Genomic DNA, 27130 nt, shown 5'->3' on the forward strand with positions numbered 1-27130 from the left:
AGTGGAAAAGAGAAACCATCCACACTGGGAGAGCTCAACCACACAGTGCATGGATCTGACAGCAGACTTCCCAAATGAGCCTGAAATCAAATGGTGCTCCCCAGCACGAGAACAGTACACTGCACCCAACCAAAGGTTTTAAAGTGCAGGTTGTTTAATTCAAGGAGATGGGGACAGAAGGGAAAACTATGCAGCAGTGCTGGAAAGCTGCAGGCATTTCAGTACTTTCACAGAGACTTGGTTATGGGCTGAGGTGATGCTTGAGGTGTTACCGAAGTCTTAAACTCTCAGCCTATGCTGAGAGCCAAAACCTAAATAGAGCATCATGGATCCTGCACTCTAGACAAGATGTTTACAGAAATGATCTGCATATGATGCATAGTAGGATGTGGCAGCAAACCTTCCTGCTTGGAATCTTCGGCCACCCCACTTACACCCTGTATGGATGGAGAAGATACTGAAGAAGAAAACAGTTCCATTTTGCATCTCGAGCTCTCTGGGTGTGTATTTCATGCAGGGTGCTTACTTATTCCCTGTTTTCATGGCTGGCCTTGTGCCCAATATCCACACCTCCCTGCCCTGCTGCTACTGCAGGGTGGGGACCAGGGCTCTTGGTGTCACCCTCCAGCCCTGCTAGGAGCACCAGATCAGTCTTTCAAGTGGCAGTGTCCTGCCCTTCATCCAGACCTCCTGGATCTTCCATGGAGCACAGCCTCAGACTTGAGGGGCTCACAGACATCATGGATCCCTTCCAAGGACTGATCTCCCCATGTTAACATTAACCTTTGGGCTTTTTTGGGTTTAATTTAAATCATTTCCTTTCTCTTAAGCATTAAAGTCTCTGCTTGCTCTTCAGAGCAGAATAAAATTCTCATCCTTGAGAACAGAGAGGGTTTTGTGGGTTGCTTTATTTTATTTTTTAAACTGGGATAGCATTAGATTTGAATGTGATGTATTTCCAGCCAGCAGTTATAAGAGCTTCATGAATAAATGTGTAGAAAATGGACTGTGCTATCAAGGTAAATCAGCCTGGGTAGGTACTTAAGTATCGACCAAATGGAACTGTGTAGAAGGAGTAATTCTGAGTGTATGGTGCTGCATGCAATGAAGGAAGAAAAGATTTTTGGTGATGCAGCCTTGTGTACGAGCTCAGGTTCATTAATTCAGTGATGTGCTACCTAGTAGGACAGGCTGGTATGCTTCTCCTGCTCATTTCAGGTGCACAAAACAAGCTAGGGCCAGATAAGCTGGGTGTGAACTTGTAATGTGTCAGCTGCCTCACGGGAACTGTCCATGTGTGCCCTTATCTTGCGGCAAAGGCATTGGACTGTGCCTCTTCCTTGGAGCTGGTCCTTCTTGCCTGCAGCTGAGAGAGGGCATTGACAGATAAGGGAAGGGGGAAGGCAGAGCTGAGAGCTGGTGTGACTCAGCCATCAACACTCACCTACAAAGCAGAAAGACATGGATTCAAGTGTCTATATTTAACTGGGAGCGCAGGTTGTGAGAAGGATGGATGAGCTCTGCTCCCCTGGGGAGCTGCCAAGCCCTCCTTAGCAGGTTCGAGGCTGTTTGTGAGCAGCTGTGTTTGCCATGGGCACACAGAGTTTGGGTTTCAGCCCCAGTTCTCATTATTTCAAGAGATATCTGTTTCTTGTTAATTCTACTGCAGATATCACACAGTCATAGTGAGGGGAGATGGCAGAGCCCTGGCAGCCTGGCTGCTGTGCTGGCCAGTGGCTAGCTAAAAGCAGTTAAATGCAGTGGCTGTAGCTCTGGAATCACATCCTAATCAGAGATACTTTGTTAGCAGCAGTCTCAGAAAATAGTACTAAAAGGCTCTGCGCTTGGTACCAGATAGAGCTGACCTCAGAAATGGCTCTGCATGTTTCAGCAGAAAATAAATGCTCAGTCAGATATGGATGTGCCTGGGCAGTGTCCTCTCAGCTCTGTGCCAGAGCAGTTCTGGAACAGACACCCTGCAGATAAAACCACTTATTCAAAACGGGATATTTTGCAGTAAATTAAGCTAAATCTAGATCTCCACAAGATGTCAGCAAAGCAAAGTGCATGCTCACAGGAATGCAAACGCAGAGAGCAAGGAGATGCTGATGGTGACTCCCGCAGGCAGTGCCAGCCAGGTCCATGTCCTTCCTCACCCATCTGCTGCCAGCCTCCGTCAGACATCACTGGTGATGGGTACAAGCAGCCACCCCAGCACCTCCTTACCCTTTCTATGTGAAGGTGTTTCCTGTAACTAACCTTTCCACCTACAGTTTAAGCCCATGGTTTATTAAACCTGGTGGTTTACTTCTTACAGGGCTTGGCTATTCAAATGATGCTGCTTCTCATCCTTTCTTCTGATGGTACCTTGAAATATTTATCAGTTTGTTATTTATTGATTCGTTATTAAGCTGGAACCTGATTGGGATTGATGTTTTCATTAGAGGTGCCAGTGTAAATATGATGCCTTTCTTGATAAATTACTTTCTTTGGTAATGTGTTGGTAAGTTAAAGTGAGGAAACAGATGAAATGTCTCTAAGCATAACACTGTAACTGCCCAGGTTTGCCTTTCAGTGCACAAAAAGCTAAGTAAAATGGTTTGGACTCCTTGGTATGGTTATAGCACCTGAATTTCTAACATTAACTACCTTTTTTATAGCAAACTAATTGTTTCACAACTCCAAGGGTTATTCACAACAGTAGCTCTTATATGTGTTTAAGCAAGAAACTGTGTTGCAGACTGTGCATTTCCTGAGTTTTGCATTGCTTCCCTCACCTGGCAAAGCAGCTGGACTGCCAGGAATGACTTTTTAAGACCTTCAAAAAGATAACACTGTATTAATTAAATAATTTGCTTTTTCTTGTCTTATAGTAATGTTAATAGTCGAGATTCACACCATGGTAATGCAGGGTAGATTTCATCTGCAGATGTGCAGTAACAGCCAGTGCTTAACAAATTGTTCTAAACTAGATCATCTCTACCATGCTTTCAGTTTCTTAAGAATCATAATGGCTTCCAAAATACTTTGTGATGACTTGTTTTCTCCCCAGATGTATCTCAAGGTAGCGGCAGTGTACATTGCTTTTCCAATCCAAGCTACCACACTCTCTCATGTGGTGTGACTTCACGCTTCTTTACCAGTAATCTGGATGGAAACAGCTCCAGTAAGGTAGATATCATCTCACCCCACTGTAGCAATGTTCTTATCAGTTCAAGGAAATCAAGCAAAGCAATGCCTGTTGGATCTTCTGGTCTGCCAGCATTTCAAACCCCAGTGTAGCAGCTCCTGACATGGGAGCTCTAACAGACACAAAAATGTCTGCTTTCTGTGTGTCTTGATGATCCCTTTGCGTGGTAACTGGAGTTCAGCACATGCCTGTCTGGGTCAATAGTGCTAGGTGTCTAGCAACTGTAAGGTATGTTTGCTTCTCAGAGAAGATAAATAACTAGAGTAATTAGCATTAACGTAACAAAAGTAAATCAATGCAGCATTAAGTCAGTAAATCTAACTTTGCTTTGTTTCCCACATTGGTAGACACACAAATTCCCTGCAGACACAGACAAGTAGATAGATGCAAGAAGGTACCTAGGGTGCTTCTGAGCACTGTTCTCATCCAGGGACATTCTGAGAGCTATTCAGACTGTATTGCTCAAACATCCAGGAGTTACTTACCTCATGTATCTATTGATTCCTTAGGACCATTCATGGACAGCACTGTCACTCGATTCACCATGTTAGCAATAGATTCAGATATGGGAAGTAGTAAGACAGCTCTTCCTTTTAGAGCCTTAATAAGCCAAGGTGGGGCAAAGGGTAGGGAGCAGAGGAAAAAGAAAATGCATTTGATCCCATCAAGGTTGTCAGCTTTAAAACTGATGGTACTTGCAGGCTGTGTCACCTTAATCCACGTGTAGCTCTGTTAACTGGAAAGCCATGAGAACAAGATTAATGCAAAGGAAAAAAGACTATTGTATGAGACAGGGAATGCAAAAATATTTCTCCATGTGCTCCTATAAGTCATTCCTTGGTTATTAAAAGAAAAACTCATTAAAATGTAATAAAAAGGCTGGCTCCAGAGATTTCTCAAGGGAAGTTTAGACAGGTGTGTAAATACGTTTTCCAGTGTAGGTGGTCCCCTTGCATCGTGCAGTTTTGTTCCCCAAATTGGAAGTGCAAACGTTCATAATGTCAGATTTAGGATGAACACCAGGAGTGTGGATCTGGACCACTAATCCTGTGGCAGCAATTAGATGAATTCAGGAAAGGTCAAAGCAAGCACCTATCCTGGTTTCCCAGCCTGCAGTGCCCTCTTGTCACAGAGCTACTTCCAATATTAAGCTGCAGAAAAGGTTTAAAACCCAAGTGGTGCATTTGGACGAGCCTGGAGGCTGCTCACCCTGCTGTAGTACTGTTACCAGCAGTCAGTCAGATCAGGTTGTCCTGGTGTGGTATTTTCAGGGCACTTACCAAAATATATGGCCTGATATTTCCTGTAGATCTCCCACCATCTTACTTATTCATGAGAATGCTTTACAGTACTGAACAGCTGAGGATGGCCAAAAATAAGCTGCTTCTGTCTATGCAGTTCTCCAGCCAAGTAAGACAAAAGAGCACATAAAGCCCCTAATGGCTGCCTTAACGAGTTTCATTTCCAAATCAGTTTGCCTGGTGCCATTCCCACTTTCTCAGGGAAATGTGCACAAGTTGTACTTGGAGGATTCATTTCTTTCTAGTGCCAGCTGGGGTCACAAAGGAACCAGCACAGATGCAGGATGAGGAATCTCTGAACTGCTGAGCCAGAGCCCTGGATGTGTTTTCCTCCCTATGCTCAAAGGAGATCATGCCTTGAGGCAATGGACTGGAGCCATTCCTCTATCACTTCTTTCAGAGAGACAGCTTGAACAAGGGACAAAGACAGGGCAGTGGGAGATGCAGCCATGCTCCAGTGTGAGAAGGCTTTTTCTCTCATGTGCTCCCCCTGCCCTTCTTGTCCTCTCTTTCTGTGTCTTATTTTGCCCTTTCTCTCCTCTTCCCTTGGTGTCCTACCCACTCTGTTATTCTTTGTGGGGTTTTTTCTTCTGTTCCTTTGTGTGTACCTCACTGGGGAAGCGAGATGAGTGAGGATGGCAGATAGCAGGAGCCAAAAGGTCCAGCATAGCACTGAGGACCACAGTTTGGGGAGACGGATTTGTCTTCATAGGAAGGGAGCAGTGCCAAGCCTCCCTGCGTCTCTTCTAGGACCAGTGGGAGGTATCTCACCTCCTCTTTTCCCCTGTGCCAGACAGACTTTTGGCCACTGCTCAGGACCCTACGCATGTCCTGAAGGTAAAATCTTTGAAGTTGCTGAGAGACAAGTGTGAGTGGAGGCATTAAAACCCTCCTGGTGTATACAGGGCTGGTTAGTTGTGCTAGTGGAGTGCTCAGACTGGAACACATGCAGGCAAAAAAGCAAGTGGGAGGATAAGGGGGAGCGTATGAGAAGAGACTAAAAAAGGCTTGGCTTCTTTTATCCAGCAACATGAATGCTGAGAGGGAGTTTGATTGCCATCTATAAATACGGAGAGGTAAACACTAGGAGGGAGAAGAGCTATTTGAGCTAGATGACAGAGCTGGCATGAGAACAAATGAGGATGGACTGGCCATGAATGCATCGAAGCTGGAAATTAGATTTCTAACATCAGATCAGTGAGATTTTGGAATAGTTTCCCAGTAAGCCTAATGGGACAAAGAAATCGGATTACAGTTAAAATGGAGCTTGATCAGCCATCAAAGCGATTATGTGCCTGGTGTTTGCAGTAAAAGGTGGCTGGACACAGGGACTCTGTGATCAAAGCCCTGCCAGCCTTATGTCCCTAAAGCCTGCTCCAGCTGCCAGCAGGAGTTTGCAGGGCTGAGCTTTGTCTCTGTGTAAGGTCCAACAGAACTGTCACTGGAGTTAAGGAGGAGGCAGAGGCAAGTTTTAACTAGCAGCACCTCACTACAAGTAAAGGCTTTTTCCATGTGAGTGAGCTTGCAAAGGCAGCTTGGGTGAAATGCTGGCCCTGCCGAAGTCAATGTTTTACTATCAGTTTAAGTGAAGCCAAAATCTGGCATTTATTTATTAGCTCCTGCAAGTAGCTTTGGCTTTTATTCTTATGCCATGTGCAAGTAATAATGACACTGCAAAGAGCATCATACATGAACTCAAGTGAAACTGTGCCACGGAATTACTGCACCAAAATTTTCCAAAGCAGATAAATAGAGATTCACACTCACTCCATACCTGTCTTCACATCAGAGCTCTCATTGTTTGAGTTGGAGACCAGATTTTCAGATGCTGAGAACCTGTTTTGATCCAAGAGGGGTCAGTGGGACCATTCACAGAACCGCTCCCCATGCTTCAATGCCAGCTCTGTGTTTGAGATTCTAATTGTGCATGAACATAAGCACATATCTCACTTCTACAAAGGGCTGCCAAAGCTTGTGAAGAATACTCTGTCTAAAGCATGAGGCTGCTGCCCTGGTGTGTCACAAGCAAATGGAGAATTCTCACTCTGTGCCTTTGCAGAGCTTTTAATTCCACCCTCACTCCCTGCTGAAGGAGAACAGCATCACAGCTACAGCTCAGGTGTTGCTGGCTTCTACAGACATCATAAAATTCAATTGCTATTAGATGTCCTGAATGTTTAAAGCCAGCAGATCCCCATCTATTAAAAGAAGTTCTAAATTCTACCAAAGACTTCACATAAAATTAGAAGCTGCAAAACAGAGGTCGTTGGATATGGTCTGACTGGATGTCACCCAGCTAATAAAAAGGAATTCAGCCACAGAAAGTATCATTAAAGTACCTTTAACTAAAACTTGTCCAAGGAGAAAAGACTGCAAATACAGAATTGCTGCAGAGTGTTCAGGATGCCCATCTAACACTGAGAAACAGGGGCTTGGACCATGGAAACCTGAAGTCAGTAGTCAGGAAATTGATGGTAAAACTCTTATCGATCGCTGTCCTGGAGGATAAAGGAGGATGGAGTTCCTGCCAGCACTTCTTTACCTAATCACCTCTTTAAAAACCCAAGCATTGACAAATGGCACGTTGGTGACCAGCTTGTCACTGGGATCCATCCGGCTGTTTCAGACGGGCAGGTAATGATTTGGCTTTACTCATGCTAGCATCTCGTTGATCTTAAAGGCAGAGTTGCCAGATATGAGGTAGTTTTAACCAAACTGCTAAAATTAAAAGCTAGGATTTTTAGTGGATAAATTTACTATGAAGTATTTTTTCCTCCAGAAAAAGCAATTTTGCTTCACACTAAAAATGGAAGTATCTTGTATCGTAAAAAAAAATATGTTAACAAATTATAGTGTGTTAAGAAATGATGGTAGCACAAAGAGACAGCTATAATCACATATCTTCCTAATGACTGCATTCTGAAAAACTTAGAAATGTCCCCAAATCATTTCATTAAAAGAATCAATTCTAGCCCATAGCTCTTCATGCCAAATGTTGGGTTTGTGAGCTGATTTATAAATCCTGCAAAGCTACAGCTTTTAATAGAAACCCCAAGACTTTAATAGATGTGATTTAAGTGGTGCAGCTGGATTGGAAATCAGTGTCTGTGGATTTCCAGAGGTCTGGAAATGAAGACCAAGGCTGTGGGCTCTGCTGATGGAAACTGCCAGTGCCCTTCGTGGGGCTGCACTGATTTATAGGGACTGGGTGTTGGGCCAGGAACTTCAGCTTCATTCCCCCATAACCACGTTACAAACCCATCTGTTTTTCCTCACGCTCCCATTCCTTGTTTGCTCTGACTGCCTCATCCACCCATCCCATGTATCTGGTGTCAGTGTTTGTGTTCCCAGCTTTGGGGAAGTACAAGGAACTGCTGGATGATGAAGGAATGACTCCTGTGTTGTCAACTGGGAGACGCCGGATGCACAGTCCATGCCAGGGGCAAGGATGTGCAATCACAGCCACTGCTCTCAGGCAAGGATTGCCCCAGAAATGCTGCAGGCAACCAGCTTTATCCACTTTCTGTTCTGGGCATGTCCTTGCGGACAGTGGCTGGTGCAAAGGTGCCCCATGAGCTGATGACACGTTACCTTACTGGGAATAGATGGAGACAGAAAATGAGAAGGAACAGGATGAGGGACTAAGATGTAACTGCTCTGCTGCTGCAGTCTGATGTGAGATTCAAGGGCTATGGGGCCACAAGGGACTGATGTGATCATTTGGCTTCACTCCCCACACATTGCAGGGCACAGAACCACTTCTTTCAAGGGCAGTGCCGGTGGCTCTGCAGCAGCAGGGTTTCTTTCAGCCGGAGCCAGGCTTTCACATGGGTTTGAAATGGGTTCCTTCAGTCTGCTGGCATTAATCTGTCTCTGTGTGTACCTGTGTGTATACCTATATGTTTATATATATGTATATATATGCACACATCTGTGTGTGTATGGTTGGTGTATTTGCACTGATTGTGTGTCTGGAATCTTTCTTCCAGGCTGAAGTTCAGCCTATTTGGAGCACAGTTACATGGTTTACAAATGATGAATCCTATTTGTGTACATCTTCAGTTGAATAGCTCTAAAAATACTGTGCAGGTGCTTGTAGAGACCCAACACTCTGTGTGTGTGTGTATGTGCACAGTCTTTTCTACCTGTGCTGTCTCCTGCTGTGCTCACACCATGGTTTCTCCTGTGTCTGTTTAAGCCAGGGCAGATAACATTTGGTGTAAAAACACCCCAGACCACTGCCTGCATCCTGAGTCAAGGGAATTCAATCAGCAGGATCCAGTCAGTGAGGGCAGGGGTTTGCCTCTGGTTGTTACAAACCTTCACCCAGATGAAACCCAGTTTCTGTGATCAGATAAAAGCTTCTAAATGTCAGTGGCCAGTTTGTAATGTGTAGTGTAGTTGTCCTAAATGTGGTGTTCCTGGAAGACAGGAGTATTTGCAGATGCTTTCCCTGGAGATAAGGGAGAGGCTTCAGACCTCTGCAGCTGGTTGGGAGGATCCTGCTGGTCCCCATTGCCTTATTTATAGTGGAGTTTTTACCAGAGGAGATACCCTGACCCTAAGCACTCCCCAGTGTGGTCACTGCCTAAACCAAGGGGCAGAGGAGCTGCATGGCTGCCCAGCCCCTGCCCTCCTCCCCTCTTTGGGTCCAGCATTTCTCCTCCCTGCTGCATTTCTCCACCTCCCATGACACGGTTACTCCCTGTGGTGTGCTCCTTGCAGCACTCAACTGGCTAAACCACTTTAGCTATGGTGGCACAGAGCAGCTTACCTAGCTCCTACATGGGACAGCCCCTTTATCCCTCCCTGGCTGTGTTTCCTTTAGGCAGGTCTCTGGGCTCTTTGCACAGCATCCTGCATAGTGCTTCCCACCCTAGGAACCAGCTGGGATTTTATATACCAATAGACTTCAGTACATCAGTGGGTCTTAAAACCTACTATGAAAGCTAAGCAAAAATTAATGAGACATCAGGAAAAATGAAATGGTTTGGTAATTTTGAATGCTTTGTTTCAATGTTAACTGCCTTTACTGTTATTCATTTACTTATAAATACAGTAAAATAGCAGGGTTGAGCCCTCTGAAACAGAGGCAGGAGCTTTCCAGTTTGGAAGCAGACCCAGGAGAGCACTGATGGCTTCATAACTTGAATTTTTTAGAGACAGGGTTGGGATTAGCTCTTGAACTGACACATCCTCAGGACCAGCACATGTGGGTTTTGAGGAGAAAATGCTGAGGTGGAAAACTCAGCAACGACAGTGATTCACAGGCCCTGCTTGCTGGGACTCACCCGATCACACAGAATCACATATTGGGTTGGATTGGAAGGGACCTTAAAGACCATCCAGTGCCAATCTTCCACTTGGCTTGCTCCAAGCCCCTGTGTCCAACCTGGGCTTGAGCACTGCCAGGGATGGGGCAGCCACAGCTTCTCTGGGCACCCTGTGCCTCAGCATCCTCACAGGGAAGAACTTGTGCCTAGGATCTAATGTAAACCTCCCTACTGCCAGGTTAAAGCCATTGCCCCTTGGCCTGTCCCTACATGTCCTTGTAAAAAGCCCCTCTCCATACGCCTTGTGGTGCCCCAGTCTAGTGGAGCCACACACCCCAAAGAGCAGCCCCTCTCCCTGTGCTGACCACCATAGGAAATGCTCCAGCGAGCTCACCCCAAGTCCCCATCCCTGAGGCTGACACTGCCCTTGCCTCTGCTCTTGTGCTTGAGCATTACCTGGCTCAAGTGAGACTCCTATAACGGGCAGGAAATTGAAGAGCACATTGACACATGTGCTTAATACAAGTGCCACCTCCTCCAATGGCACTGCCACGCTGGCACACACACAGTCCCAGCTGCCACATGGCAAGAGGTGTTCTTCCAGCAGCAGCATCTGGATGGCAGCCCTGGACTTCTCTCCACTTTTGCTGGCAGATCTGCACTGGGCTTCATGCTTCCTTATTGCCAATGTTATTTTCCTTGAATTGAGAGAAATCTTGTAGCCATTATGTCTCTTTTCCCTAAATAAATACACAGATGTATTAGCAAATCCCCTTTGTTCCAAACAGCTCCTATCTGCATGCTTATGTAGGTGGTTTTGATCCATCCATCTCCATTAGTTGTCTTGAAACTGCCAGCTTGTCACTCCATGCTCACAAGCATTCCAGTCGTGATCCCTGGATGCTGAAGGAAATCTGTTTTCCAGCATGCTTATGTTCATTGCTTGGTGAAGTGACTTTCCTTTGTGATTTTCCCTAATGCTAGTGAACAACTGTCAGATTCATACAGCTAAAGAACCGAAATGGTGAGGCCAAAGGTAACAGTCATCTCCCATTTTGATTCATGCCATCCTCGGGCTGTAGTTTTGGGTGGGAACGGTCTTTATTTCAGCATTAACCCATTATCATACTTTTTGAACAGCTCAGTAACAAACCCCTTGACAGAGAAACTGCAGACTGGAGACCCTACAGCTATCTGAATGAACTAGGTCAGTAACGTTTAAACAATCTAATCACTTTAGTAGACTTTAGAGCGATTCCAAACCCAAGTCAGCCTTTCATAAAGGCATTAACCATAATGACCAATATTGGTGTTTTCTTTATCTCACAGTCAGAACTGCCAATAGTGAAAGATGAAGTATTGAAAATGGTTTCTTTTACCACAAACCACATGTTGGGAAAGAAGAGCCAATATTCATTCTAATCTCCCTCCCTCAGTTGCTCTGTGTAATCACTATCAACTACTCTATAAATGGTTTTATAAGGACTAACTTAGGACATTAAAAATTCAAATTTGGCATTATTTTTTCCCTTCCATGCTTAATAAAGTCCAGCACCACATACTGGCGTGTCCATAAACCCAGAGCCTCTGTGGGAGCTGGAGCATGCAATACACCCTGTTATCTCCCAGTTAATCACAGAGTGGCCATTTTCCAGGCAATTTTGAATGCCCAGCCAGTGCAAACAAGCCAAGAGTGAAGTTTAATTGCCCCTTCTGAGTTCATTCTCCCTGGCTTCAGTTTTAACAGGGTTTTTAGCAGCTCTTGTCTCAAACCCATCCAGACTTGGTGCTTTGGATGCTATTTGTTTTCCTATCTAAGCGCTTGGAGTTTAGCTTGTCAGTGGCAGAAAGCATTTGCCCTTTCCTTTACTGGGATTACTAATACCTTACTGACAATTTGCAGTATGGAAAGTGCAGTATTAACTGGTATTATGGGATTGTTAACATCAACTATCTCACAGCTCACATGGCAAAAGAATTAAGCCAGGGCATCACCATGCATCACATCTTGTCACTGCTCTTTTGGTCACACACCATGCCTAGCTCCAAAGATCCCTGCATCAGGAAAATCACAAACCTGTCGAGCTTCAGTGCAAAACCTTTTCCATCATTATCAACCATTAGTGTTTTCTTCTGTACAACAAGCTGCAGAACTGCTGTTGTGTTGCTCTGTATGTACCATGGAGAGCTGGGGGGAGTGAGGATTTCCAAATGCTCCTCAAATCAAGTTCATTTTCTTTTTCCCATTCTACTGCTTTGCTCACTGGCTTCATTCTTATCTTGCAGTATCCGGAACTCCCTGAGTGCCAGATTTGTCCTGCATTCATGCATTTTCTTTCAGTAGCAGAAGTGATGCTAAGTGCCTTTGCTGTAAGAATGACGTAGAAGTGATAAATACTTCAGTTAAGCAAAACAGTCACTGATTTTTCCATTGCATTTTGCATCCCAGATTCATTTTTTCCTTGTTTTCTTCTTCCGAAATGTTCTTTTCACACTCATTGGTAACAATGAGAGATTTTTTTCTTCCCTTTCAGTATGAAAATCACTTGTGCTGACTTCGACAATGCTGAATTCTTGCTCATTTTCACTGTGAAATGTTTTCATTTCATGGTAATCCCACAGAAATAAATGCTGCAGATTCCACTGACGTGTGCAGATTTCAGAAGAAAGCTAAAAACTTTGATTTTGAATTGTAAACAGGTAATACCAGTGAAGCCTACTAAGTTCACATGGGGGATCTCAACCTTTAAGCTGCATCATGCATGGAGGTACTGAAGAGTTAGAGGAAGCACCTTCTCATCCCACTGTTAGCCTTAGCTTTTATGCTAGTGATGCTCCAGCTGGGATAGCAGCTGGATTCAGTTAAAACAGTTAAAATGGAAGTGGACAGCTCCTCTGCTGTGACCCCATGCAATATTATAGAGAGATGTGCACAAGTTGGGAGCGGATGGGAAGCCCTGAGCTCACCTGCCTGGTTCTTCAGCCAGCAGCTCCCCTGGCTGAGGCAGTGGTGCCAAAGAACAGGATCTTTGGATGAAGCCGGCTCACAGGAATGTCTATAGGCTTGCTAGGAATTGCAAGTGTCATAACTATGAATTAGAGCTGGGGGAAAGGAAATCATCAGAATATCTGTGTGAAAATTACCTGAACCACTCATCTGCTAAAACCTGCAAGCACAAGGAGTTTTCTTAAGTCCCTTTACCTCTGCAAGGCATTTCTGATCAGATCTGTGCTCAAGGTTGGATGTGGTCCAGACCTATCCCAGGCTGACGCCTTCTGTATTTTGATCTGCAGCACACCTTCACTTCGCAGGGTCATGGCTGTGCTCAGACTGGATATAAGGATTCAGGGACTCTTTTCATGGGGACAAACTTGCTTCTCCATTCCATGCTGGATCCACTTTGATCTTCAAGAGCAGGAGAAGCAGTTTACTCCCAAGCTACTCACTCAGGAGCAGGGCTGGCAGCTCAGGAGACTGTTTCTAACAGAAGCAGAGCCCTGCTGCTCAGCTGATGGGGGGTATTGTGCCCTCTTCTGTGTGCTTAGCACCACAGCTCTTCACTTCCAAGCGATGTGTCTTTAGTTGTGTGTCTATAAGAGGGTCAACAGGATGCTTTCTGGAAACACCACGTACTTCTTCTTTGCTTGTGTATCTCATAAGGGCAATCCCACAGGTAACAGGCACATGAATGCTTTTATTAACCCCTCTTTGCTCTCCTCACTCTTGCAGGCTGTGCTTTTACAGCTTTGGAAATCACCTTTTGATTGCTCCCAGTTTGCATCATTGGCTTTTGCTCAGCCAGGAGTCATCCCTTGGATGTTTCATTTGGAAAGGGAAAGGAAGAAAGAAAGATGCTCTCTGAGGGAGCAGAGAAAGGGCTGCTCGCACCAAGGGGGTATCTTACCTGTTTTACAGGACTTCGGTTGCCAGGTTTGGGTTCTTCCCAACTGGGAAATGCAAGGAGCAGAACAAAACCTGTATTTTTACTGCTGGCACATTTCCTTGGGAGCTTCAAATATCAGGCTTTGTCAGAGAGAGAATCATACCTGTTAAATGGAGTCTGGTGATGAGCACATTGCACAAGTGATTCTCATGGATCAGTGTTTGAGATACCAGGGTTTGGGGTATCTGTGGTGCCAAGGAAAGGCAGCTTTGTCACCTTTGCCATGTGTCACTACGTGTTCAATGCAGCTTAGTCCTACTAATTTCAAGGAATGCCATGTCTTTGCATTTCCTATTCACTGTCTCTTGTTGCAGAACCGGAATTGTTTGCCCTGTGACTAACCTCTCTCCTCCAGCCCAGCCTGCATTACACAACTACAGAGTCCATCTTCCAGCTCCTCTTCCAAGCAAGTCAAATGTCCTAAACCACCCACTGAGTTCAGAAAAGGTTGTTATGCTCATTAGTTGCAGTGCTGGGCTCAGCGGGCTGCAGACAAAACTGGTTTTATCTGTAGTGTTTTCCTAACAGCAGTGCTCAGAGCAGAGCCTGGAGTGTGATTTGCAGCACATCCCGAGTGACTCAAAGTTTGGGTCAGACCTGACTTTGCATCCTTCTCAAAGCCAAAAAGGTGGGGAAAATATTTCCAAGCAAGACTGTGATTTCACCACACACATAATTTAACTCCAGATTTAAACCTGGCTTTTCCTGAAGAGCCAGATTCCTGCCCTGGTCAGGCCCTTTCCACATTAATTGCTTTTGCAGTTTAAAAAGTAACGTATCTATTATTCATTTCACCTCCTGAGGAATGCAATGAATAGGCAAAAATGGGTCATAAACCCACAGAATTATAAGACATAGAAGAAGACTAAAGGCAGAATTACAGGGAACAGGCTGGGAAGGGCTTTGAGAGGTTGTGCAGCCCTCCCAAGGCAGCACCAACCCTGCCTGTATCTATCTTTTCTAGCAGGTGCATCCCAGCTTCTCTGAGCCATCCTCCCATAGGAAGGATTCTCAGTTTTCTACAGCTACACTGAAGTGAGCTCGGGGTGAGCAAGGACTGCCCAGCTCAGAACCAGCAGTCAGGTTCACTCAGCTGAAGCCTGTGTTCACACAGCACCTGCCCTCCGGCAGGGTCTGAGTCTGGGCTGACTCAGAGCAGACATCACTGTGTCTGTGGCTGCAGGAGCCCTTACATACGTGTCTGACATCTGCAACAGGGCTGGCAGGAGCTCACAGGGAGCTGAGCTGACAAAACATGCTCAGAAGGTGGAGTCCTTCCTCTCCAAGCCACCAAAAGTGCTGGTTGATATCGCTAAGGCCTCACAGCAGCCCCAAGGCTCCAGCCTTCATCTGGGTATTCATGGTCACAGTGGGATCATTCCTGTAAAGATCTCATGAGGATGCTCAGAACAGATGCAACATTCTTGTATAGGGCTGCACTGTGCAGTGAGCACAAGTAACCATTCCCTGGGTAACCTGTTTCCATAAATCACCTGTTCCTCATGGTCCTTATTCTAAGCATCAAATTAATCCCCAGCAGTTAGGACATTGTCCTACAGGATACACCAGTGTGTTTTGCTCCTTGCTTTGTCTCTAACTCTGAAATGGCTGGTCAGTGTTTTAAAGTTCATGATCTTGAGCAAAGTTATCCATCCCAGCCTTCCAAAGCCAGAAGGTCTTTCCCATGTTGCTGTTGCTCTATTTGAGCAATGCTGTGTCCCATGCACCTTCCCATGGGTCAGTCTGGGTTTCCTTTATTTCCTTGCTGCTGCTTTCTCTTTGTGGATACAGCCCCTTTCACCCTCTGAGCCCATTTGTGTGCCCACCAACACTCCAGCCTTGCTGTGTGGTGTGAGCTGCTGCTTACCAGAGGCTCCAGTGAAGCTGCCCTATTTGGGTGTTCTGTCAATGGGGGTTTGCTCAGCCCTGCCAGGAGGATGTGTGATCACCAGGAATGGCCTTTGGGAGCACCACTGCTGGGAAAGAGAGCACCAGCGTTGTGGATGTGAGCCAAAGGATGAATCAGCTCCATCCTCTTCACTCAGGACCCTGCCCTAGAGAATGCAGGAGAGAAGAAAAGCACACAGCAAATACTGCTGTGTGAAAGAGCTTCCCCATTGTGCCCAAACCACCCAGTCAGCCTTGCCCTCTGCTGCTGCTTTTACAGAGTGGGTCTGGGAATTGGCTCAGGACAAGCGATGGAAAACAAAGCAGAAGGTGCTCCAAAGCTTTGGGCAGTCACTCTTGGCTAGAAATGCAAGAGCCCCATCAGAGAGAGCCAGTTGTGAACCACAGCCCCTTTTGCTGTGCTCAGGGGTGGACACTCTGTAAGGGGGTGGCTTTGATGTGCCAGTAACACATTTATTGTCTAATGTAGTGATTTTCCTTATTTAACAAAAGCAAAGGTGCTGTGAAAAGGGGACCGGTACAGCATTGCCAGTGGTGGTGACAGCTTCTTCTATAGAGACCAGGGGACATGCAAGGACAAAGAGCTGGGAGACCTCTGGGACATGCTCTTTGCAGGGCTCTTTTACCAGCATAACTTAGTTACTTGATTGGGAATCCCATAAGCCACAAGGACATTTCTATCTCTGTAACCAAATTTGTGTTGATTTTGCTAGTCAGTAAGAAATAGCAGACTCTATAGTTAAAAAGATTTAAAGGCTTCCATTAGATTTGCCTTTTGATTGATATCCAGGATCATTTGCAGTGGAGGTTCCCATCCCCTTCTATCTTTGCTTCTGTAAGGGACAAAGTTGCATGAGGCAGAAGTCTTTGCTGTCAGCTCTGTTCTCAGTTACTGCATTTTCAGGCCTCTGTAGTCACTTGGGGACTGTGGTCACATCAGTTCTTGAACTGTGCATATTGATAAGCAAACCATAGTAGGTAATAGAGAAGGATGGTGCACACCTTAGAATCTAAGACTGAATTAAATACCATACTACCCACAATGAAGCAAAGCCTAGAACTGGCCACAGGGTAATGTAACAGAACCTGCAGACTCAAGTTTGGAAGGAGATGGTTTAGCCTCCTACTAATCCAACCCAGTGTTTCAGTAATGAACATCCCAGCAGATGGTGTTTTCTTGCTGTTCTCCTGATGGGTAGCTCTGATAAAGAGCAGTGCCCTGCATCAGGAAAGCCCTCCCTTCCAGGGAAGCTCTTAAGCATATGCATAATTGTAGGCATGCACAGAATCCCCACTGCACTGAGTGCATGCTTACAGCTGAGGATGTGCTTAAGAGCCTCCCTAAAGGAGGGCCTTGATGTACAATTTAGGGGAAAGAATATATGCTGCTCAGTCGTCAACGCAATCCAATTTACATAAATATTTATTTGTTTTCCATTATATATCATTTCCATGCAGGTGCTTGTGGGATGGATAGACGTCAGAACACATACATAATGGAAAAAAGCTTCAAAGGTATGGTATCCAGTGCCTGCAGCCACCCTGGCAAAGAGTTTGAGGAGGGTGTCGTAGAAGAGGTGAGATAGGAGAGACCTGAGCACCCGGGAGTGGGGCCATGCAGAGGCAGGAAGGGACAGAGCCATTACCTACAGCACACACTCAGCTGGCAGCACTGCTGACTCCAAGCCAGATGTCTGGGGCCCATGAATTATGGATTCAAGTCTTCACTAGGCTGGAGGCTCCTGCCTCAGCAAAGCAGCAGGAGACATAAAGGGAGGGCTCTGCTGCAGGGACTGGAGGTGCAGGTGGAGCTGTCTGGCCAGGGGAAGCTCTTTTAGGACCCATTAGTCATGGACAGGGCTTCCTGGTGGCAGGTGCTGATGACAGACTGGTGCATTTGCCTAAGCTGTGGCTCCGTAAGGCTCTTGGCTCTCCAGAGCTTAAACAAAGCCATAGAAAACAGGCTGACCCTGCTGCATGGCCTTGCTGAAAGAGATTTATAGCAGAGCTTGAGAAAAGACCTCACTCAGAACATTAACCAGTCACGCCGGCACGCAGCAGTTAATGGGCATTGACTCCAGGGCAGCTCTAAAAAGGGCTTGTAGATGAGTCACAAGCACAAGGCCCAGTGGTTTTACGTTTCAGTTGTCCTCCAGGTTTACATTCAGCATACTCCAGCTTGGTATGGACTTCAAGGCCACTTGGCACAGTGGTCCCCACGAGCTCCTGATAGTCTGGGCTGGGTTTGGCACACTGAGCTTGTGGTACAGGAGATGGAGCAAGGAGCCTGTCTCCCTCAGAACATGCAGGTTTCAGGCTGAAGTCCTGGATCTGAATCCCAGATTGTTGTGTCTGCACACACCAGCTGGGAATGTCCCTCCCTCAGCCCAGCAGGTAAACACTGCACAATGTCCTTGAGCTGGTATCAGCTAGGTAATAGGGGAAATGGTGCCTCCACACAGGGCTGGTGTCAAGGCACTCACTGGTTTGCTATGGCCAAGGTGTTACTGAGCAAGACCTTTACCTGAGCTAACAAGGGACATTGAAAGTGCACATAAAAAGCAATGAGCAGCTTATAGCCAGGCTTAGAGAACACTACTTTGTAGCTGCTGTTTACAAGATAAAGTGGCATAATACTGCTAAAACATCACCTTAACACCCAGGCTTGCTAGAGGAAACCACTGATCCATGGCAAAGTCCTTCCCGATAAAACCAGATTATGTATGTAGATTTGATTCAGGCCACTGGTTTCAACTCCTTCAATGATTCTCTTCTTCTTATTCTAGTCAGGCAGGTTGTTCTCTTTCCATGGAACTATGCACTTCAAGATTAGCTTCAACTAAATTCCTGTGCTTAAAAAGTCAAAAAGCTGCTTTGAACACATGCAGGAGGAGTCCCCATCCAGAGACACAGTCACACAGCACAGGGCACCCCAGTGAGAATGGGAGAAAAGGAACCACAGCAACAGCAAACTGTGAAATGTGTTTCCTGCTGCTGCACAATCTGATCATTATTTAGGATCTGAGCCACTTTCTTTACATGTTTATCACTTGTACATTGAACACTTGGGCCTGGAAGCCGTGTCAGGGAGGCTGATGTGTCAGGGGCAGGGTGCTGGGGACACAGGAACACACCTGACATCCCAGGGGGTTCTGAACCTCACCTGCAGGCAGTTGGCAGAGATGTCTCAGGAGCATTTGCCCCTGGATGGCTACAGGCTTCCAGCAGCTGGGTTTGAAGGGCAGGCTCTGGGTTCAGGCAGCCAGGAGGAGCTGGGTGATGGGCCCCATGTTCAGTGTGCAGCTCTCCTTGCCCTTGCGAGGTCTTGTGTTGGCCCTGCCTAGCTAAATTCATATGAAGGATAGAGAGAAGGTATCTTCTAAGCTGGGTCATTCACATGAAACAAACTCCCAGTCCCAAACAATTGGATTCTGTCAGTAAGAACACTTGGCAGGCAGGTGCTTTGTTACTTACTTTAATGCAGTTTAAAGATGATGTCTTTTCCCATCAGTATCTGCTAGGTCTCACTGGAGAAAGCTTGCCCTGCAGTTGAAAATGGTGTTTGGTGCTGACCCCAGCCAAGAGCATTGCATGGGATGCTCTGCCAGCAGGGCACATGGTGGGTCCCAGGGCTGATGCACTGGTGGATTGAAGCAGCCTCAGGCTTTGCATGATAGCCAGCAAAGTCCCAGCCATTCAAAACACTGGTGCACTTGCCTCAGAGATGCAGGGCTTGGTTCAGTGTGGTTCATTTGTTTGGTGGACAGGAATGTGTCACAGCTGTGTCACACTCCAGAAAGCAGCACTATGTTGCTGTGTTGGTGTCCTAGAGCAGCTGAGGTTAGCCAGGTTAATGACAGCAGCCAGCAAGGCACGCTACCCTGAATGACACCCATGCATGGGATTAAACAGTAGGAGAACGTGTTTCACCTGCATGCATCATAGTGCCTTAGCACTTCAAACATGGCTGTAGGTACCAAGGCTGGGCATCAGGATGCCAGGGGATTATCAGAGAGGAACCTGGTCTGTGGGAGGAACGAGTACATTTCCAGTCCCTGGTATCAATACTAAAACCTTCAAGGGTCTGGTGATTGGTATCCAGCAACACAGAGACAGGGACTTCAAAAGTAGAGTCTATTCCCCATATCCGTATTTCCCCATATTTCTCTAGTGTGTCCAGCTGATGGGGTGCTCACAGCGAGTGCTCTGGCACCACCACAAGAGCTCAATACACAGGGGGACAATGAGGCAGCATGGACACGAGTCCTACAGGGTGATTGAGCTGAGGCTTCCTAAATCCATTTGTTCTGGGTTAAATTGATGCCAGACTTCTTAATTACCCCCAAACCCCCTCCATAACAAAGTAACTCAGGCACTTCTACATCCTTGAGGGTTAAATTCTCTGTGATCTTGCACATAACACATCTTGTGGCTAAGGGCTCCCTGGTGTATAGAGCACTGGCACACACCCACTGGTGCTCTGAAGTTATATTGCATGCAGAGCAAAGGGTCTAGTCCCCAGTTGGACACAGAATTCCCATTTACGTCAGTGGGAATTGACGTGCTGTTTCCCAGTATCTTCTGGGAAAAAGCAGCTCTTAGGAGAGGCCAAATGAGTCTGTGCAGCCCAAGGGGGATTTCACTGGTCTCCTCTGGGAAGGGAAGTGCTGGTGCTGTGGCTCCAGCCCAGGGCAGCTGCCTGGGAGGTGATGTCAGCCCCAGCAGCACTGCAGGTGCATTTTACCTTAGGGAGATAGAAGCAGCTGAGCTGGACTTACTAAAGTGCAGGATGTGCTGGGATTTTTGCCTAGGCCAGCTCTGGGGTCCCCACTTCCATGAACAGATGAGTACTGACCCACACAGCCACTAACCTGCAGCACTGCAGGAGCAGGATGTGTCACCATCCCCCTGTCGCTGTAGCAGCCAATGGTGGTTTATAAACTACATTTAATGAATCAGGGCTCAGCTCTGTTTTGAGCTCCAAGCCCCTGTGTCCAACCTGGCCTTGAGCACTGCCAGGGATGGGGCAGCCACAGCTTCTCTGGGCACCCTGTGCCAGCACCTCAGCACCCTCACAGGGAAGAGCTTCTGCCTAAGAGCTCAGCTCAGTCTCCCCTCGGGCAGGTTCAAGCCATTCCCCTTGGCCTGTCCCTACATCCCTTGTCCCAAGCCCCTCTCCAGGTTTCCTGCAGCCCCTTTAGGCACTGGAGCTGCTCTCAGGTCTCCCCTTCAGGAGCCTTCTCTTCCCTTTTGCTGTCCTCACACCCCAGAATTGAGAGCTGGTTTATCCCAGGCTGCCCATGCTCTCCTACCTGCAGTAACCAGCAGAAGCTGTGACCTCAGGTAGAGCTGAGCCTTTCCTTGTCTCAGAACAGAAGCCTCAGGGCTGAGTCTGTCTCTGGGCCGTGTCCCTGGAGCTGCTCCTGCTCCAGCCTCCGGCAGCACCAGCAGCTCTCAGCTCCTCACCTGCATGAACCATTCAGCCGCAGTGCAGCCTTCCCAGGCACTCAGGAACAGCCCCATCCATGCAGGCATTTTTAGCCTAAAGACTTGCATTTTATGATAGCATTTGTTAATCTTCACCTATTGTCTGCTCACCTTTAAACACCAACCAAGCCCGGACTGTGCAGCACCTTCCTTTAAGTTACATACCTAGGAAAAGCTGCTACCGCTGAGCTCATCCATGTGCACAAGCCTTTGGTCTTGTTAGGTTGCTCCATTGCTCAATAGAAGGACAGGATGGGACAGCTTTCCACTGACGTGCCTATACTGGGATGGGGTTGGGAAAGCTGGAGGGCCCAACCCTAGTGCCTGCAGCCTGGGAATGTTTGTGTGGCTTTGGTTCTTGTCTCCTGTGCTCTACCGAACTCTGAAGCAAAGGCACAGCTCATGTCACCCAGGCTGAGCTCAAGGGAGGAGTTTATAGCTCCATAAACACTGCACTGGTGCCAGGACCCTCACGTCCCTGATGGTCCCACATGGTGCAGCTGGTTTGCTTTGAGGTGGAGCTTCCCACAGCTGGTTTCACTCACCCTCATTGCTGAGGGCTCACAGGATTCGCTCCCATCACTGAAATCAGAGCACAGAAACTCAATAGCTCATGCAGGACATGACCTGACACCTTGCTCTGGGTGCCTGCTCAGTGCTGAGCCAAGGCAAAGGGCACCAGGCCTGGGGTGATGATGGACACACAGACACAACCCCTGAGCTGAGGGAGGGAGAACACAGCAAGGAGTGAAGCAAAGCCAAGGAGTGAGTGAGGAGGTCGGGGAGCACAGGCGCAGAGGTGAGGGTTGTAAAGGAGAAGCGATATCTTATTGTCTGTCTATTTCTTAACCTGCATTTCTCTTTTTGTCTCCCATACTAGACAGCGGGGGCAGCTGGGATTGCAGCTATTTTGCAAGTCCCGCTATTTCACCGGGAGTATTTCATATATACCAGGATCTGCCTTTGTACTGTAACCCAGCACAAGAAAATGCCTCATCTTTCATTGCATCGCTCTAATTCTAAATTACTGGCACTGCCCAGCAGGATGCACACGGCAGCAATGGCACGTTCTTGAATGTCCATTTATTCTCTCTTGTTTTTTATGTTTAAAGCAGGACTGGCACTGTACCCTGCAGCAGGCTGGCATGGCCAGGCCAGGGGCACTCAGAGACCGTGGTTACAGCTCTCACACCAACCCTGTTCTCCCCATGTAGTGCCTCCTCTGTCACCATCTCCTGTTCTCTCCAGCCGAGGGGAGAGGAGCAGTAGATTATGGACAGCAAGGGGGGGAAGTAAAAGGCAAAGCAAAAGCAAGGCTCAGATGGAGGCTTGTTCCCCTTGTGGAAACCCAAGTGTTCCCCACTAGCAGGAGCAGCCTCCTCCCAGTCTTAATGGCAGTGGGAATGTGAAGTTGGCTTTTCCTGGTGCTGGATAGCCCCAGAAACCAGAGCTCTCAGGGGACACGCACTGCACTGATGCAGTTCTAAGCCTGCTGGAAATGTTCTGTATTCAAACCTATGGCATTGGATGTTGACCCAAGGCCCCGGACACCAACCCTGTAGCTGGCCCAACAGGCCAGGGAGCAGCAGAAGGTGCTGCTGGCAGAACCGACATACCACAGCCATGTGGAGCGGGGTTAGAACTCCTTAGGCATTAGTGGGAGGGAGGGAAGGATGCCAGCTCCAATTCCATGCTGCAGTAAATGACAACTAGAACCTTTTACAGGAAAACTGAGGCTTTGATTTCTCTCCTGCTAGTGAGTGTGGATGCAATGGTCTGGATCCACCCCGAGCACACGCGTCGGGTGCCTGTGCTGGATGCTTCGAGGATCTTCCTTACCCCCTGGCCCCCTTGTCCCCCCCACACTTGTGCAGAGGTTGAATTAACCTAAGGAAGCTCATGGCACTAACACTGCCACTCCCCTCTTGTTTTGCAGATTATATGAAAGAATCTGTGTGCAGCTCCAGCACTTGTTCCCTGAACAGCAGCGAAAACCCCTACGCCACCATCAAAGACCCCCCCATTTTAACATGCAAACACTCCGAGAGCAGCTACGTGGAAATGAAATCGCCTGGGCACAGGGAGTCCCCATATTCAGAAATGCCAACTTCATCGACCGCCAATAAGAACATCTATGAAGTTGGTAAGAGGGGCAGGAGGCAGAGGGGCTGTTGGGGTGTTCATTGCAAATGCTGGTGTGTTTCCTTTCCCCTTTTCCTAACATGGATATGGCACAGTGCAGGGAGGTGCCGGCCATGGGAGAAGCCCTGTGCCTTCTTGTGTTAAACCTGGATAGGGGCTTGTGCAAGGCTGGGGGATGTAAGTGTGGTACCACTCCTTGTCACGTTTCTGTTTTAAACTGCTGCAGTCCAGCTGCAGGACACTGCAAGAGCAGAAGTGTTGGTGTTCTGAAGCCATCGTCTGCAGGGCTTTGGGAACCACCTGCCCTTGGCTCTGGTGTTTTCCTCCCTGGTCTGCTCCATGTGCTGGAGGAGATGAGATGATTTGGGAAGCTGAGTGAGAAAACACATGAGTAACTAGCCTTGGGAGTGCTACAGGTTACCATAACCCCACTTTCCTTGCTTCCCCAGAGCCCACTGTCAGCGTGGTCCAAGACGCCCGTGGTCGGAGTGCCAGTTACCTCCAGAATCCATACGACCTGCCTAGGAACAGTCACATTCCTGGTCACTATGACCTCCTCCCCGTAAGGCACAGCCCAACGCACGGGCCATCTTGGGACAAGCAGTCTTAAAAGGATGAACTTCACTGGTGCACTGTGCTGCAATCACAAACTGGGGAAGCAAAAGAGAAGACAATCCTTTTCTGCGCTGCAGGATGCTGATGGGACTTCAGACTGTCTTACACAAGGACCTAACGTAACACAACATCAGCTTGGGCCAACTGCTGCTGCATGATGTTATTTATAAAGACATTTTTATATGGGTAACAGGACCTAATGAGAACTTCCTCCACACGTGACTGGAGTCCAGCACCCCAGGAAGGTGTCTACGTGCTCCAGGCAGAAACTCTCCGTGGCGTGTATCCTAACCCTGGCTTTGCTGTACAATAAACACACACCCATGCTGAGTAGAAGGACATAGAGATGTACATTTCTACCAACTACATCAAGAACCCTTTTACTGGTGGGAACAAAGTGACTTGGAACACACTGGGATATATTTTACTTCTTTGTCATGGAAATGGACGTTTTTCTGAATGAAAGCAGGGAACTTTGTCATTTCACTGTCTGAAAACCCCATTTGCTGCCATGTTCATGTGCAACCTGTGCAGATCATGCTTGGTAACTAGCACGGAGATTTTTATCTTTCTATTCAGTACCAGGGTATTTGAGCTGAGGAACATTAACACAGACACTGTCTGTGCACGTTCTAAAATGTAACAGTTTGGCAAATATCCACTGGTCTTTGCTAACGACTTGGGATTCAACAATGGGCTCACACCCAGCTTACCACAGATTTAACAAGGTATAAAATCCTCCAATTGGCACAAATAGGCTTTAATTTCCCTTGTACAGCTTTGATTTTGTCAGATAAAGCCACCAGAGGTGGCAGGCAGTGCAGACTGATGCACCTGCATTTCCTGCCCTGGGACACTGCAGGTTTGCACAGACTAACCCTGGTTTGGTTTCCTTTCCTAAAGCGAAGCCACATCCCCTCCTCCAGCCCATCATTACCAACCATCTCACCACGCTTCCCTTACAGCATGCCATTTCTGACCCTCTTTACTTTGATGTGCATTACCATGTAGTGCATCTTTATCTGCTGATGATTCTACCTGAAATGTCATTAAATTGAGCTGAAACTGGGGTTTGTGTTTCAGCAGCTGTTTGGGAAGGGATTATCAAGGGGTTGGCCATGGTGAAGTTTTGGACTAAGGCACCATGAGTATATTTTCTATCTTTATTGACCTAGGAAGTAGAACCCTTGCTGTTAAGCAGTTCCTTGTAGATTTTGAGCATGAAGTAGTATCAACTCTCAGTATGTAATTTGATTAGGCAAACGCAGAAGTAGCAAGTTAATTGCCTCTGAAGTAGAAACCACACCATCATTGCACAGTCGCCAGTCTGATGGAAGCAGAAGAGCCCCAAACCAGCACCACTCAGTTTGCTCAAAGCATGACCACTGGTGTAACCTCCTGCTGGCCTGGGGGATTGGTCAGAGACTTCCAGCTTGGAGCAACGACGTGATCCCAGCTCCGAGCCACAGCAGGATCAAGTGCTGGATCACTCAGAGCACCCTGGTGGGGATGGAAGCCCTGGCACAACACGCTCCCATCAGGGCATGGGGAGCCCCAATGATGGGGCTGTGTGGGCTCTGGACCCCTCCAGAGCAGCAGCTCTTCATCCTGCAGGATAATGCATACGTAGTTACCTGAATGCTGCATGTGTGCATGGGGGCAATGACTGAGCAGCAATAGTGATTTTGTTTTCCAGGAAAGCCTTATTTGAGATGTGAGCAGACAATTCTTCTGTGGGGCCAGTAGGGATATAGTTTATGTACAGGAATAGAAAGACTTACCTCAGATGTATCCCGAGAAAAGGCAGTTTGCAAAGGAGCTCTCTTGGTAGAGACCCAACAGCAAGCACAAGCAGCCCAAGCTGCTGCCTGGTCACCAGCTCTGCAGTGCTGTAAAGTTCACAATGAGATTCCAGGGAGCAGGATTGTGCTCCATTATTTTTTCCAAGCTGGATTTTCACACCAAATGCAATGATGTGCATAGAGCTTAACAGGAGGACAACAAACCCAGCACCTAGTCCATGAGCATTAGCTTCGAACAGGCACCGAAATGGCAATACTTTTTTAAGGCAAGACAGATTTGTAATATATTTGTTCACTGTGCAAAGGTATCCCACCTTGTACAAAATAAATGGGATTTCTCTCAGTGTGTACTTCTCCAACATCCTCCTTTGCAGACTGAAGCTTCCTGTTCAGGTCTGAGTGCTCCAGATGTGACTGGTCACAAAGGGGCTGCCACCCTCAATGGAAGCACCCCCAGGACCAGGTTTCTCACCCAGAAGAGACAGGATTGCTCAGAAACCACAGTGCTGTGACTCAGCTGCAGCTTGGACCTTAATTCTAGCCTTAAAACAAAAGGAAACTGGCTCTGCCTCTATCTTTGTTACAGTTCCTCAGCAGTTTAACCTCAGTGGGGCTGAGCAAGACACGCCAGCAATGCACAAACCCAGCCAAGCTCCTGCATACCTACCAGAGCACCAGGGCTCTGGTTTCCAGTGCTCTGTGGCACTATCAGGTTGTGCCTTCAGGAGGATACAGACCAGCACAGTCACTGTCCTGCCCACAGCAGGGATGAGGCAGGACACCAGCAGTCACCGTGGCAGGTCTGACAGCGCTGCCAGGGAGCCTCATCAATGCCTCCGGAGCACAGAACTGCAGCAGAACAGCTTCAGTTAAGGATGCCAGGCAGCCCTGAGCACTGCCACCCATTGAAGCCCTTCCAATATTTGTACTTCATATTTCTAGAAACCTTGTTAACTAAAGGCCAGCATGTAATCTCCTCCTGATTTGACAAGCCACACTCGATAAGCTGTTTGAGGCTGGAAATTCATCAGGTTTGACCTGATAGAATCAGCAGCTGTAGCTGAATGAAAATGTCTTTAAATCAGAACAATAACATGTCCTTTCTGCTTAAGAGGCAGAACCTCAACTCCCATCAAACACCAGCACCACTGACACTCACTGAACAGCTTCATAACAGTGAAGGTTGGGACTTCCAAATGCGTCAATGATAGCAAAAGCTTTTGGCAGGTAAAGCCAATGTTACAGCATTATACAGAGTTCCCAGAAACTCACAAAGCTCATTCCAGGGCCCCAAAGCATTTTCTGTTATAATTGGTTGTCTCCTATTAGCAAAGAGACACTTTAGTACAGAAGTAATGCCAGTATTATGGAAAGGGATGATTAATCAGCAGCTGAACACAAACAACTCCCTGCTGGGTCAGTGTTCAGATGGAATAATGTCTTGCCCTGTCTCTCCCAAAGCTCTTTG

General features: G+C 47.2%; 1 protein-coding gene across 1 annotated transcript in view; it reads left to right on the forward strand.

Moving 5' to 3' along the window:
* The window catches only part of MEGF11 (multiple EGF like domains 11), a 202619-nt gene extending 177505 nt beyond the window's left edge, over window positions 1-25114 (forward strand). Inside the window, exons 21-25 of the mRNA XM_013128970.3 lie at window positions 3053-3171; window positions 10905-10971; window positions 17075-17131; window positions 23040-23246; window positions 23695-25114. Of these exons, the coding sequence (XP_012984424.2) occupies window positions 3053-3171; window positions 10905-10971; window positions 17075-17131; window positions 23040-23246; window positions 23695-23855 (611 nt within the window). The 3' untranslated portion in view covers window positions 23856-25114. The remainder of the gene's footprint in view (window positions 1-3052; window positions 3172-10904; window positions 10972-17074; window positions 17132-23039; window positions 23247-23694) is intronic.
* The last annotated feature ends 2016 nt before the right edge of the window (window positions 25115-27130 follow it).

This window comes from Melopsittacus undulatus, chromosome 9, assembly GCF_012275295.1.
Source record: "Melopsittacus undulatus isolate bMelUnd1 chromosome 9, bMelUnd1.mat.Z, whole genome shotgun sequence".
NCBI lineage: Eukaryota > Metazoa > Chordata > Aves > Psittaciformes > Psittaculidae > Melopsittacus > Melopsittacus undulatus.